The sequence below is a fragment of the Gekko japonicus genome, unplaced genomic scaffold (assembly GCF_001447785.1).
Source record: "Gekko japonicus isolate JY-2015 unplaced genomic scaffold, Gekko_japonicus_V1.1 scaffold227, whole genome shotgun sequence".
Taxonomy (NCBI): domain Eukaryota; kingdom Metazoa; phylum Chordata; class Lepidosauria; order Squamata; family Gekkonidae; genus Gekko; species Gekko japonicus.
The window spans coordinates 647,457-661,986 of NW_015164189.1; the positions used below are offsets into that span (position 1 = coordinate 647,457).

The 14,530-nt window shown below is 47.1% G+C and overlaps 1 protein-coding gene across 1 annotated transcript in view; it reads left to right on the plus strand.

Moving 5' to 3' along the window:
• Positions 1-14,530, plus strand: part of TMEM245 (transmembrane protein 245) — an 85,479-nt gene that overhangs the window by 30,103 nt on the left and 40,846 nt on the right. Inside the window, exon 7 of the mRNA XM_015408251.1 lies at positions 14,423-14,527. Within this exon, the coding sequence (XP_015263737.1) occupies positions 14,423-14,527 (105 nt within the window). The remainder of the gene's footprint in view (positions 1-14,422; positions 14,528-14,530) is intronic.

The window sequence follows — 14,530 nt, forward strand, 5'->3', positions numbered from 1 at the left end:
AAGCTTTAAAAAAGACTCTCCTACGGAGGGCTACCGTTTCACTGCTGCTCGTGTTGCCTGGTTGCCACCCCCCTGGTCTCTTGCCTGGCTCCAGGGGGCCTGCAGAACAGCCTGCCGAGGCTGCTGAGTTGCCTGACCTCCCTGCTCCCGGTTTGGGCACACATGAAGCTGCCCTCTGCCAGAACAGAACATTGGAGTCAGACTCCTGGGCCGCCCGAGAGAGGTTCTCGAGGCCATATTCGACGGGACGCTGACGGTGGTGGGGGTGGAATCATCCCTGGGAAAGGGAGGTACCTTCAGAAATGTTACATGCAGTGCCTTGCCCTACAATAAAGCCATTCTCACTCTCACACATTCATGCTCCCCCCTTCTCTGGAATTTCCCCAACAATATTGCAAACGAGGCAGTGGGGTTGACCATTGGTTCACCAAGGCCAGTATCGTCTACTCAGACTGGCAGCAGCTCTCCAGGGTCCTCTATCTGAGGTCTGACACATCACCAACTACCGGCTCCTTTTTGAGTGGTGATGCTGGGGATTGAACCTGGGACCTTCTGCATGCCAAGCAGATGCCCTGCCACCGAGCCACATAGCAAACAGTGGTCCAGGCAGCTGATGGGGCAGATGGCAGAAACACTCAGCCTGGCTGCTGTGGAGACTCTGCTTCCATCCCACAGAGGACTGGTCCCTTTGGGTAGTATCAGCTCTGTTGGGGGGGGGGGGGACAACCATGGGGCAGGGGTAGGGTTGCCAGCTCCCATTTGGGAAATTCCTGGAAATTTGGGGGTGGAGCCTGAGGAGGACAGGGACCTCAGCGGGGGTACAATGCCATGGACTCCACCCTTCAGAGCCTCCATTTTCTCCAGGGGAATTGATCTCTGTAGTCTGGAGATGAGCTGGAATTCCAGGGATCCCCAGGCCCCACCTAGAGGGGTGAAAGAGGGAGGTTGGGATGGGGGAAAGGACGGTGCCTCTGTGTATGTGTATAACAGAGCAGAGAGAGAGAAATGAGAACCTAGGTGTGCATGGGGCACAGAGAAAGAGAGAGAATGCGATGTCCATCCTTCTCTCTCCCCCCCCCTCCTCCGCCAGTCTATATTATGGCGGAACATGAATTTCTACTTAGCGTTATAGGTTTGGAGTAGTTTTCCTTTTTACAGACAAAGGAATGTCCTAGAATTCTAAGCGAACCCATCCAGCAAGTGGAAATTCTCCTGGGTTCAAAAAGCATGGAGATCAGCGAGTTAAAGTAAGCCTTAACTTCCATGCGCGAAGATGTTGCACCGTCTTGCATGCCTCATTCATGCACACGTTAGGTTGCTTGAGACTCCACCTTGGACTTTCAGCTCCATATTAGATGCAGGGGATAGATCTGGGAAGAAATGTGAAAATAGCCAGGAGAGTTCCTGTAGGGTTGGGCCCATGCCTGGGGTGTTGTGGTCTCCAGAAATTTCTGAGTCAAAGCTCTGCACAGCCAAAAAGTTCCATCTTTATGAATGCACAGATAAGCATGCAAAAGACCAGCAGTTCTAGGTACACGACCAGTTCCCCCCTGGCTTCTGCATAGCACTGTTCCTAGCAGGTTTCCATAGCCTAGAAAATAATTGTAACTGGCCACAGTAGCCCAAACAACACCTTTTTATTAGGGCCAATCAAAGCGACACAAAACTTGGTGCAAGTATCCGAGCTCCCCGGAACTTCTTCATCAGATATTTACAAAATAAAAACATTTATTGAGAGGAGGAAACAGAACAGAGGTTGCCTAACTTCTATCAAAATATACACATATTTATAGATTATACTTTGTTTTTCATGCATATCATGCATGTGTTATGACAGGAGGTGGTGGCGGCTACAAGCATGGACAGCTTCAAGAGGAAATTGGATAAACATCTGGAGCAGAGGTCCATCAGTGGCTATTAGCCACAAGGTACAGATAGGAACTCTCGGTCTGGGGCAAGTGATGCTCTGTATTTTTGGTGCTTGCGGGAGGGCTTCTAGTGTCCTGGCCCCACTGCTGGACCTCCTGATGGCCCCTGGTATTTTTGGCCACTGTGTGATAGAGTGTTGGACTGGATGGGCCACTGGTCTGATCCAACATTGGCTTCTCTTGTGTTCTTATGACTTACCCATGAAGGGATGCTTAGACGGGTTTACTGTTGGATAGTCGCAGTGTGATTTTGAACAGAAGGAGCAGAGTAATTCATTTTGATGTGCACAGGAATCTACCAAAGGACTTTGATATGTTGAGTGCACAAAATAAGCAATTGGGAAAGGATAAACAGGGTCTTGCCCCATCTGTCCGCCCCTATCAGATTACTCGCTCCAGTAGGCCAGTTGTGCTGTTACTGACTTCTGGTGGGGTTTACATCTGGTGCGTCTGGCAGATACTCAGTAGGTGCATGCGCAGCAAGCACTGGAGAAAGATACCCCTGTCTTTCTAGACATTCAGTACAGCCACTGTGGGTGCGAAGCACCATGCCTTTTCATGGATGGCACATGGCAGAAATGTGTTTGTGTGTGCGCGCACAGCAAATATTTGAGAAAGCTGCAGCAGTTGAGTAGTTCTAGCTGAACACGGGCCTTGTTGGAATTCCAGCACGAAGTGTGGGTGTGTGGCACCCAATTTGTAAGCCAGCTTGCAAAGTGACGCCGCAGTGTCAAGGATGGGCAAGTGGGCGTCAACATGGCAAATGGGGTTCAATGTGGCCAAGTGCAAGGTGATGCACATTGGAGCCAAAAATCCTAAATATAACTACACATTGATGGTGTCTGAACTGGCAGAGACTGATCAAGAGAGAGATCTTGGATTTGTAGTAGATAACTCAACTGAAAATGTCGAGACAGTGTGTGACTGCAATAAAAAAGGCCAATGCTATGCTGGGGATTATTAGGAAGGGTATTGAAAACAGATCAGCCAATATCATAATGCCCCTATATAAATCAATGGTGTGACCTCATTTGGAATACTGTGTGCAGTTCTGGTCACCAAACCTTAAAAAGGATATTATAGCTTTGGAAAAAGTGCAGAAAAGGGCAACTGGAATGATAAAAGGGTTGGAACACTTTCCCTATGAGGAAAGGTTAAAGCGCTTAGGGCTCTTTAGCTTGGAGAAACGACGACTGAGGGGTGACATGATCGAGGTTTATAAGATTATGCATGGGATAGAGCGGGTAGAGAAAGAAGTACTTTTCTCCCTTTCTCACAATACAAGAACTCGTGGGCACTCCATGAAATTGCTGAGCGGTCGGGTTAGAACGGATACAAGAAAGTACTTCTTCACTCAAAGAGTGATTCACACATGGAATTCATTGCCACAGGAGGTGGTGGCGGCTACAAGCATGGACGGCTTCAAGAGGGAGATAGATAAGCATATGGAGCGGAGGTCCATCAGTGGCTATTAGCCACAAGGTATAGATAGGGGCTCTGGGGCAAGTGATGCTCTGTCTTCTTGGTGCTTGGGGGGGTCAACAGTGGGAGGGCTTCTAATGTCCTGGCCCCACTGGTGGACCTCCTGATGGCACTGGTATTTCTGGCCACTGTGTGACACAGAGTGTTGGACTGGATGGGCCTTTGGCCTGATCCAACATTGTTCTTATGTAGTGTGCTCGGGGAGAAATCGCAGCCACTTTCAAGATGCAGAGGTTCTTGCCTACTTTTCCTTTCAAGCTCATCTTCCTTCTGTCAAAATAGGTTTCTGTGCTTTCCCGTTCAGCCGATGTGACTCAGTGCAGTCAGCGTCAGGATTACATCCAGTTGTTCAAGAGATATTTTCCCTGTGATATGCTTGTGAACAGCATGCTCTGCTTGTTATGAAGGGTGAGGGGAGAGTGTGTGTCTGCGTAGCTTGTTCGTGAGCTTCTCTTCCTGCTCTGGACTGACCGCACACCACCCATTCCTCTCGCCTTCAAGGAGATAGTTGTCCTGCAAGGTCTTCTGTCATCCTTCCCTTTGCAGGCCATTCAGTTTCCTCAGTCTGTCATGATCTCTTCCCCTTTGTTTCCTATTTATTTATTTTGATTTGTATACCGCCCTCCCCATAGACGGGCTCAGGGCGGTTCACAACAATCGCAGTACAATATCATTAAAACAACAATTAACAACAATTAAAACCATAAAATACTGTGCAAACAAGCTACTTCTGATATCCATTGAGCAATATGGACGTTAGACTCCAGGCCACCCTTCCCAAGTCCTTGTGGTAGCTTAGCTATTTTCTTGTGTGGATCAACTTATTTTGGGCTGTGTGTGTAAGAGGGTCAGATAATCTGAGCTGGTGAAACACAGGCTGTTTCTCCGCTAACTAGATGCTAGCAGTCAAGAGCTGGTGTAGCGTAGTGGTTCAAGAGTTGGACTGTGGTTGGAGAGCTCCAGATTCGAATCCCCACCCTGCCATGGAACCTTACTGGGTGTCATAGGGCCAGACACACTCTCAGTCTCACTTACCTGCCAGGGAATTGTCGTGAGGATAAAACAGAGAATGGAATTACGGGGAGCACTCTAGGTCCCCACTGGGGAGTAAGGTGGCATAGACAGGAAGGAAGTAAAATAAACATTGCTCCAGCTTTGGGGGTTTCAAGCGCTGTTCCCCGTTGGTGCTACCGTGGAAGGCTGCGATCAAGTCTGAGTATTCACTACGTGCCTAAAAAACAAAAACACAGAATTAATCTGAATCATTTTTCCAAATGGGTGACCTTTGCCCAGAGACTCTGCATAATTTTTGCTCGTCGTGGGGAGACAACCGTGTAAAATATTGAGGCCCCTGTCTCTGGCAACTGGAAGGTCTACCGAGGCAGGAGGGGTGTGGTTCTCAGGTTGTCGAATTCTGCGCCTGCTCTTTCCTTGTTTGCGAAGGATTGCTGAGGTCCAGGCCCACCGGGGCTAGCTACTCTGGTCCTAACGAGCGTAGGGATTCCCTGGTGGGAGGGGGTGGTGCTCAAAGACCAGGGGCAATGCAAACTCATGGACAAGGTTTGAGCAAAGTGTCACCTGATAGGAAACAGGATAAAGGCTAGGTGCATTTGTCACATCATACTTTTTATTGTTAATTGTTTAACTGTGTTCACTGTGCTTAAAATGACAAACCGATCTTTACCAATCCATCTTTAGCCACTATAACACCCCCCCCCCCAAGCACACTTATGTCTAGCGTAAATGGCCTGCAGTAAGCGGTCGAGGCCCCAACCCGGATGGCCCAGGCTGGCCGAGTCGGCCTTTGTTGGTACTTGGAAGTCCAGGGATGCTACGCAGAGGCCGGCTGTGGCAGACCACCTCTGAGGGTCCGTTGCCTGCAAAGCCTCCAGGGTCACCCAAAGTCAGCTGCAAGCTGCTGGCCCTTTCCACCACTGAATGATCTAGGTAGCCATTCTGTTTTGGGGCACATCTGTCTTGTGGGGTGGCACATCATGATCAGTGTTCCCTCTAGAGCTGAGTTTGTGTGAGGTAGCTCACAGTTTTTTAGTCTCCGGCTCACACATTTTTTCCTTAGACTCAGGAAGGAGGGCTCCAAAGCGAACTAATTTATGCAGCAGCCAAACCGCTCGCTCACAACTTTAATGCCAGTAGCTCACAAGGTAGAAGAAGAAGAAGAAGAAGAGATTGGATTTATACCCCGCCCTTCACTTGGAGTCTCAGAGCGGCTTACAAACTCCTTTCCCTTCCCCTCCCCACAACAGACACCCTGTGAGGTGGGTGGGGCTGAGAGAGCTCTGACAGGAACTGCTTTTTTTCAAGGACAGCTGTGCCAGAGCTTGTGACTGACCCAAGGTCACATCAGCAGGTGCAAGTGGAGGAGTGGGTTTTTTGCTCGCAAGACTCCACAGTTTAGAGAAGAAGAAGAAATTGGATTGATACCCCGCCCTTCACTACCCAAAGGTGTCTCAGAGCGGCTTACAAACTCTCCTTTCCCTTCCCCTCCCCACAGCAGACACCCTGTGAGGTGGGTGGGGCTGAGAGAGCTCTGACAGAAACAGCTCTTTTTCAAGAACATCTCTGACATAGCTACGGCTTGCCCAAGGTCATCCAGCCAGGTGTAAGTGGAGGCATGGGGAATCAAACCCGGTTCTCCCAGATTAGAGTCCATGCACTTAACCACTACACCAAACTGGCTCTCCAGAGGGAGCATTGATCATGATGCTAATAAATGAGCAGGAAGAAACAGTGTGGGGTGTTCAAGCATCGCTCATCCCGTTTCTCAGGGTGGTTCTTATTTAAATGCAGGATCTCTCCTGTTGTGGAAGACCGAACCCTCTACAAGCAGGGGTCCCCAGCCTTCTTGAGCCTGTGGGATTCTGACGCAGGGTGGTCGGTGCAGCCACAGAATGGCTGCCGCAGAGGGTGGAGCCAACTATAAAAGGAGCACCACAGAAGGCGGAGTCAAACACACAGAGGAAGCCTCAATGCAGGGCAGAAGGGCAATTTTTAAAAAGTACATTGGGAAAGAGGAATGAGAGAGAACAAAACCCACGGTGTGTGGCACTGCCAAACCAGCATTATTTTACTCGGTGCCTCCAGTGGCCCGTAAGAAGCCCTGCTGGCCAAGAGTCCCGCTTTCCAAAAGTCCGGGGGGGGGGCATCAGGGAGGTGTCGGCAGGTGCTGTGGTGCCAACGGGCACCGTATTGGGGACCCCTGCTTTAAAGAGTAGCCATCCACACAGTCTCTGAGTCAGTTCGCCAGCTGTAAGTAATAGTCAAACCTCAGCCCAAAAGACACCAGTGTCAGCCAGCAGTACTTTGATAGTTGGTAGTACAATGTGTGTGTGTGTGTGTGTGTGAACTTTCTAGAGATCCTGCCTTTTTTTCTGGTTGGGGAAGAACAGCTGTGATGGTTTCTCCTACTTCCTTCCCGCTGTGATGAACCTTGGAGTCGGGGATGGTTTCATTTCATTCCTTGGCAAACTTTGTGTATGTGTTTGTTTCTTTCTTTTGGCCCTGTGACTGCATTCTTCAATAATCCTTCACTGTCTTGTCTTTTTCTCTTCTCTGTTTTCCCACTTCCCCCCTCCCTTAGCTGTGGCATTGGCTTAATAAGAAGGTAAATGGCAGACAGACTGTTTCCAGTTTATAAATTGTCATGCCCTTTTCTCAGCATGAAGGTGTCCGTCTCTCTGTTTCTGTTTTGGATTTGGGAGGTTTTTTAGTAACACGGTTTGCACTTCGTTTATGTCACAACTGTTTTCTTCTTCCAGGCTATGATATAAGACATTGAAGGTCATTCATTTTGGAAGACTGTGGCCTAGTCCATGAAATACTCCATGCAGGGAGACTGGGGGCTGCCTGGCCACGCTTAGTGATGAATGTTCAAATTTGGCTCCGGTTGAGAATCTTAGTTCTGCTTAGTTTGACTTTGCATAGAATGCAAAAATTGATCTTAATTTCACAGGCTCCCCTTCCCCCCTTTTTTAGGTTGACTTTCATGTTGATGAAACTGAGGGATGGATTTGTGGAGCTACGCAGGATCCCTCTTGGCTCTTCAGTGCAATAGCTCCGCGTAGGAGTCGCACAGGGCAGAGCCACGTGTAGAATCATAGAATGTTAGAGTTGGAAGGGACCTTGCAGGTCATCCAGTCCAACCCCCTGCACTCTGCAGGAGCATAGCCGAAAGATAGCCCTACAACATACCCGAAAGGTTGTTGTTGAATGTCTATTTCCTGCCTTTCTCTCCACTTGGGAGGCCCACGGCTTCTTTCCCTGCAAACTGTCCCCACCCCATCCCATTTTGCATCATCGGCAGAAACCGTGGGGCTGGGATTCCCCCATTAGCCAGTAAATGAGTCTCTGGCTTCTGGGGAAGAAATGTTTCCAAAAACAAAACAGGAGGGCGATGTCTTTCAGCGTTGTGACAGCTCTTTGAGAATCTAGAATGGGAATTGCCCCCCGTCTGTTTGAAGCTCAAATTTTGAGAAAAAGGAATGCTCAGCAAATGGCTGTCGTGAGAGAAGGGTGTGGTCCTGTGATAGGGGCGGCTTCCTGGAACGGGTGGTCCCTCCCCTCGTTTCAGTCTCCAGAGAAAGGGAAGGCCTTGCTTTCTGAGTAGCTGCAGGGAGAAGTTCCCAAGTCCAGAGACATCAAGCCTGCCTGTGGCCAAGGCTGGGGGTTCAGTGCAGAATGGGGCCCAGGATGATTTCAGTGCTTGGTGTGTGGGGGCGGGGGGGGGGGGGCCAGCCACTCAAAGCTCTCCGTTTCAGTGTTCTTGTACAATCAAGACCATTTGGTTGTTACCCTCAAGAGGCAAGTGGATCCCCGGAGTCCCACTTCGATGGCTACCGCGCTAGGGATTGCTTCTCTCGAAAATGGATGACGATGGGCTGGGGGGGGGGGGTTCATTTGTAGCTGGGGAATGATAGAACAGTACCTAGATACAAAGAAGTGTGGTAGGGTAGGGGAGTGCGGAAAACCAGACTTTCCATCTGTATCAGTTATCAATTCCAAGTCCCTCTTTTCACAGTTCTAGCTGGACTTGCACTGCCTTAATATTTGTAATGGTCATTTTTGGGACAGTGCAGAGATAACCTTTCAGCATGTTTCAAAGGATCACAGTAATAGCAGTGGGCTTGTGTGCTCTGTTCTCCTGTCCTGTGCAAATTCCCCCGCTGGCCCCCATTGTCATTCTTTCAGTGATGAACAGTCTGTAAGCGTCAGTGCATAAAGGGGAATTTCCATCTGGCAGGTAAAACGGAGAAATCGAGAAATCGGAGGAAGTTGTTTATCAAGAATATCAAAAGGGGTGTAAAACTTCGCATGAATAAACGGCCGGGCATCAGACATCTTAGAAACCCAACTTGTTAGATTTAATTTTATGGTCTTGGCTTGGATGAATGTCTGCGGGATGAGCAGCCCTCACGTGGGTCGGCCCACCTTCCCGCTTCTGCGGGTTGATCAGTATTGACGGCAAACCCCGACCTGAGACGAATTTGAACATTCATGCATGCATGTCCTGTGTGACGTTCCATAGGCTCCTTTTGTAAGATAACCGGCACGGATGTTCACAAAACTGTGTTTGTGTTCTTCGATGAGTGCCAGTTGGTGCATGAACTAGTGTTTGTGCTTGGTTATGCACAAAATCACAAAGGACTTGGGTCTCCCTGTATGTCTAAATCTTGTATTTCATACTGAGTTCGAGTCCCATAAGCAATTGTTACAGAATGTAGCATATTTGTTTTCTGGATGGATTTAAAATCACAAATGAACAGATGAGAGTATATCTCTACCAACATTGTCGTTTATAAATGTATTTTGGATTTTTGCTGTAAATGCAAAGATACATTATATAGCATGACTTTTAAAATCGCCTTTCTCTCTCTCTCTTAAAAGCACTTCGGCTGGCTGTTTTCCTTAATTGAATGATCTGTAGTTTACAGGCTTGGTTTCTCTAACACTTAGCTGTCATCACAGCATCTGCTTGCCGCCGCCGTTAATAAACGGGGTCAGTGGCTTGAATGTGAAACTAGAGTTCTGACAGCTCAGAGCACTTCTGGTGGGAGGGCATGGAAATGGCGGGGAAGGGAGGATAAGGTGGTTGATGGAAAGCAAAATAGCTCAGCTTACATTTTCTTTCAGCCCCTCGTGTAAATTGCACCAACTTAGATGCAGATACCAGGATCAACCGAAAAGGTAAAGTCTGACCACTGAGCTGCTAGGGACTCTGGGTTTGAATATCTAGATTGGAGCTTTGGGGAGCTTTGACTCTGGGCAGCTCATAATGCCCCCCCCCCCAATCTTGCTGGTCTCTAGCATTGAGTCCAGTGGCACCTTTAAGACCAACAAAGGTTTATTCAAGGTATGAGCTTTCATGCATGCACATGAAAGCTCACACCTTGAATAAACCTTTGTTGGTCTTAAAGGTGCCACTGGACTCTAAATTTGTTCTGCTGCTTCAGACCGACAAAGCTGACCACCTGAATCTACCTCTGAAACTGTGTTTGAAAAACGACGCCGTAAATTGGATTCCCCACTGGAAACAGGGTTGGAAATCGAAGGGCCTGGCACATAGGTGGTAACCAGATCTTGTAACTGCGGGATTGCCTGCTCTCTGCTGGGTTCCATGCAGATTCTTCCCAGCTCCCTAGATCACTTATCTAATGCTAACCTAGTTTCACTGTTGGCCAGGGTTCGAAACCAGAATCTGAAGCTTTTTTATTTTCTGATTAAGGGATCGGAAACATCCCAAGCGATGCCGGCCCTTGGTTTCTGTCTCTTGGATGACCTCCGAAAGTCTCAGCCTGTGGTCAGTGCAGCTCAGGAAGCCACTGTGGCAATCCCATGATGCCGTCACCGTCTTGTTCCAAGGAGGGGGTGTTAAATGATGACAGACTTTCACAATGAGTGTTCCCCTTTATAGCCCTTGGTAAAAGATATCCTGGAATGAAAGAGCCCTTCTTCGTGTACCAAGTGGTCAGGGTGGCTCGGGGCTTGCATATTTCTGGTAAAATGGCTTCATCGATGGTTGTGGAGGGGAGCTGGGTTGAACCTGACCCTTTGCTTAGGCCTAACGAATGCCCAGAAGGGCTATAAGGGAAAGAGGATCTGGCGGAATGGCGTTTTGGAAGAGAGACAAGATAAGTAGTAATTTTTAACAAGAGTGCAGTCCACTCATAGGGCTTCTTCAGTAGAGCCCCTCTTGGTATCAGCTGAACAATTTTCAAATCTTTATGATTAACAAGGCTCAGTAGAGCTTCCTTTCAGTTTAGTGTCATTGACGAGCATCTGAATTCTGGATGCTTTTTTATTTTGATTTCTCTTACTGCATGAAGATCCTCCCTTTTCTCTCCGTGGAGTACACGTGAGTTATTGTCACAAAACCCAGTGGGGCACATTTTCAGCTGAGAGAGGGTGACTGTCCCAAGATCCCCCAGGACGGTTCATGACTGAGTAGGCGTTTGATTCCTCCGATCAAAAGGCCCAACACCTCGCATCATGCTATCCTTCTGCCACCTAAGTAGGCATCATAGGTATCAAAGGAATCTTCTGTGAGCAAATCTTAAGTGAACTAACAAAAATAACTGTTTTAGAGTAGCTCTTGCATACCTTAAAAAAAAGTGTCCTTCCCACATTTTAATATAGAAAGGACCATTGCTGTGACTGTCTTAATTGAGACAGAAAGCAAGGATCTTTTCAAAGGTTCTTCTGTCCCTTTTCTCAAGGCAACAGTGCATTGTGCCCATCTGGAAGGGAAGGTGGTTTCTTGGTGATGGCTTCAGAAGGGCAAATGCCATCCTTATGGCAAAAGCAGTGCGTTTTGAAGTCCGTGTTTGAGTATTACTTTGCGGCTGCTTAGAGCATATCTCGGGGGCCGCAGTGGCTCAGAGGTTAAGATGCTGAGCTGCGGACCAGAAGGCCAGTAGCTCGGCAGTTCAAGACCCGAGTGCCGCATGATGGAGTGAGCTCCCGTCTCTGGCCCCAGCTCCTGCCAGCCTAGCAGTTTGAAAGCAAGCAGTTGCAAGTAGATAAATAGGTACCGCTTCAATGAGAAGGTAACAGCGTTCTGTGCGCCTCGGCATTTAGTCATGCCAGCCACATGACCACAGAAAAGTCTTCAGACAGCACTGGCTCTTTGGCTTGGAAACGGAGATGAACACCGCCCCCTAGAGTCCGATTCGATTGGCTTTCAAACAAGGGAAACCTTTACCTTATAGCGTATCTAGGTTATTCGAATGGCAAATGCTGTACAAACTCTGAACTGTTGCCCAGAATAACTCCAGGCCAATAAAATATAGTTTATCAGTTACTTTATTTTTTTAAGAGATGAAATGTAGAGATGAAGCCAGAAATGAAATTGTTTGGGGCCATAAGAAAAGGCAGAACACGAATCCCTGTGATACGTAAATTTAAGCGACTGATGGCAATATTTTGATATTTGTGTGTGTTTCAGTAGCAATAATTTTCATTATTAAACCATTGCAACTGAATTTGTAATCCTCTCAGTTGAAAATATTTTAATTATTCCATATTGTTCCTGTGGCTTCAAGTTCACATGAGAATATAACCACATTCTGAGTTCTGCTATGATGCAAAAATATAGTTCTCTGTCAAGTCCCCCCTGACCTGTTTAGACTAACATAGTTGTATTTATATATGTGTCTTCCATATTAAACTATACAGAGTGCTCTTAGAGATGTAAAACTTCCAAAATTATTGAAGGCACGGGGAAACATTTTTCCCCAAGGTGTTTGGGGAAAAAATTGAAATTTGAAGAAAAATTAAAGTTTATGCAATACATGCTTTGTTATCAAACCATAATTGAAAAAATGGAAATCTGAAGAAAAATTAAAGTGTTTGCAATGGATGCTTTGTTGTCAAACCTAAACGTATTTTACTGCTTTAACCACTTAAATTTATCATTTAGAGCCTAGTATATACAACTTTAAGGAGCTGCGGTGGCTCAAGTGGTTAAGACGCTGAACTGCAGGCTGTGGAAGGTCAGTAGTCCAGCAGTTCGAGACCCGGGTGCCGCATGATGGAGTGAGCTCCCATCTCTAGTTCCAGCTCCTGCCAACCTAGCAGTTCGAAAGCAAGAAATTGCAAGTAGATAAATAGGTACCACTTCGGTGGGAAGGTAACAGCGTTCCGTGCGCCTTGGTGTTTAGTCATGCCGGCCACATGACCACGGAAATGTCTTTGGACAGCGCTGGCTCTTCGGCTTTGAAACGGAGATGAGCACCGCAACCCTAGAGTTGGATTCGACTGGCTTTTGAGCAAGGGAACCTTTACCTTTACCTTTATATACAACTTTACTATTTGACATATTTATGAGATTGATAGGTAGAAATTGTCTTAGTTCTCTACAAGCAAAATTAAAAACTTAACCACTACCAGAAAAAACACAAAATGGAATGCAGAACCTTCTCTAACCTAAATTTAAAAACTGAGAACACAAATTTTGCAGTCAGCAAACTCAGTCACAGCAGGACTGTCAGCATTATTAGGATATCAAGTGATTACATTGGAACCCTGGAACAGTTTAATAGTGTCCCACCATCCTACACCAAACATACTAGCTGTAGACAAAATTAGTCACATTTTAAACAATTATGTCCTTGAAGATAAGCTGTATAAGTCTATGGTAGACTCAGGAATTGTTGTCTAATGCCTTAACGTATCTTAAATAAAAATCTTCACTCTGAACAGTATGAGTGAGTTACAGCCACGTCTGAAAGCATTCCACTAATTCAAGAAGAGGAAGACAAATCCTTCGTGTAAGGTTTTAACCCCTACAGCACTCCCCAAGATTTCTACTTTAAAAAATCGTGTTTTCCAGTTTATTCCCCCAAACTTTGACATCTCTACTCTAAACGCAGTCGCACCATTTCAAGACTTCTACAGAATCAGAGTAACCCTTTGGGTCGAAAGCCTGTATTTATGGTAGATGTAGGATACACCTGGTATTAACCAGTCGAACACAAATCTAACTCCTGCCATTTTACTTTGGTCCACAAGGATGCTGCGTGCAAAACAGCTCATTAGCAGGCCCAGGTGGCCGCTTTTAAAGACTGGAGAAGGGGTTCCCTGTGTGAGAGGGCATTTAACCAATGCTCCCTTTAAGCTGTGGAGTCTTGTGAGCAAAAATTCTACTGTGAGCTACTGGTGTTAAAGTTGTCAGCGAGCAATTTGGCTACGGCATAAATTAGTTTGCTCTGGAGCCCTCCTTCCTGAGCTAAGACAAAAATGTGTGAGCCGGAGGCTAAAAAACTGTGAGCTGGCTCACACTAACTCAGCTTAGAGGGAACACTGCATTTAACCATTTCCTCCTATACCTCTTCTAAGATTTAACACCCCTCCCCAGCTGCTGGAGATAAATATTAGATTTAATGCACCCCAACCTTGTTCTCCCCCCACCCACCCCCACTGTATGTTTGGTGTGGTGTGCTAAATTGCGGAAAATGCATGGAGGAGAAAAGTTAAATGCCCTGCCCTCGCGTGCTTCTTCCCCAGTGGGCTAAGTAGCTTTAAAAATCCATGGGGGGGGCCCAATAGATCACTTGTGCCATGTCTGGTTTGGCCCTTGGCATGGATTCTTCTAGGCATCTAAAGAGTGCTGCGGGGGGTATTCTGTTGGCTGAAGGGGGCTTCAGTTCTTGCTGGGCATCGAGTAGTTTAGTGCTAGAGAACGAGGAATTAAGCCACAGTCTACATCTGAAATGGCTTGAAGCTTCATAATTTAATTTTAGGCTTTTGACTGCTGTGCTAGACGTTCACTTGGTGTTGTGGCACTGAGTCACGGAACTGCTCGCATCTTAATATTTCTGATTTCTCACACGATGCATTTGGCCCCTGGGTACGTTGGGCGCCCCGTCTTGCGGTCGGTCTCCATGCAAGTAAAGATCTCGCAGACAGATGGCTGCCAGAAGGGTTTCTGCACATGGAGAGGCGGTTTTGATGTCTTGATGTTTCAGATGACTTCCTGTTGTTGTTTTTTCTTGGCACAGATGATCGTGTGGCTGGAGAAAATGCTAGATAAAATCATTAGCATTCTCATTATATTTGTGCTTGTGGTAGGAACCCTCCTGCTTGCCCTGCTCCTCACCGCCAAGGTA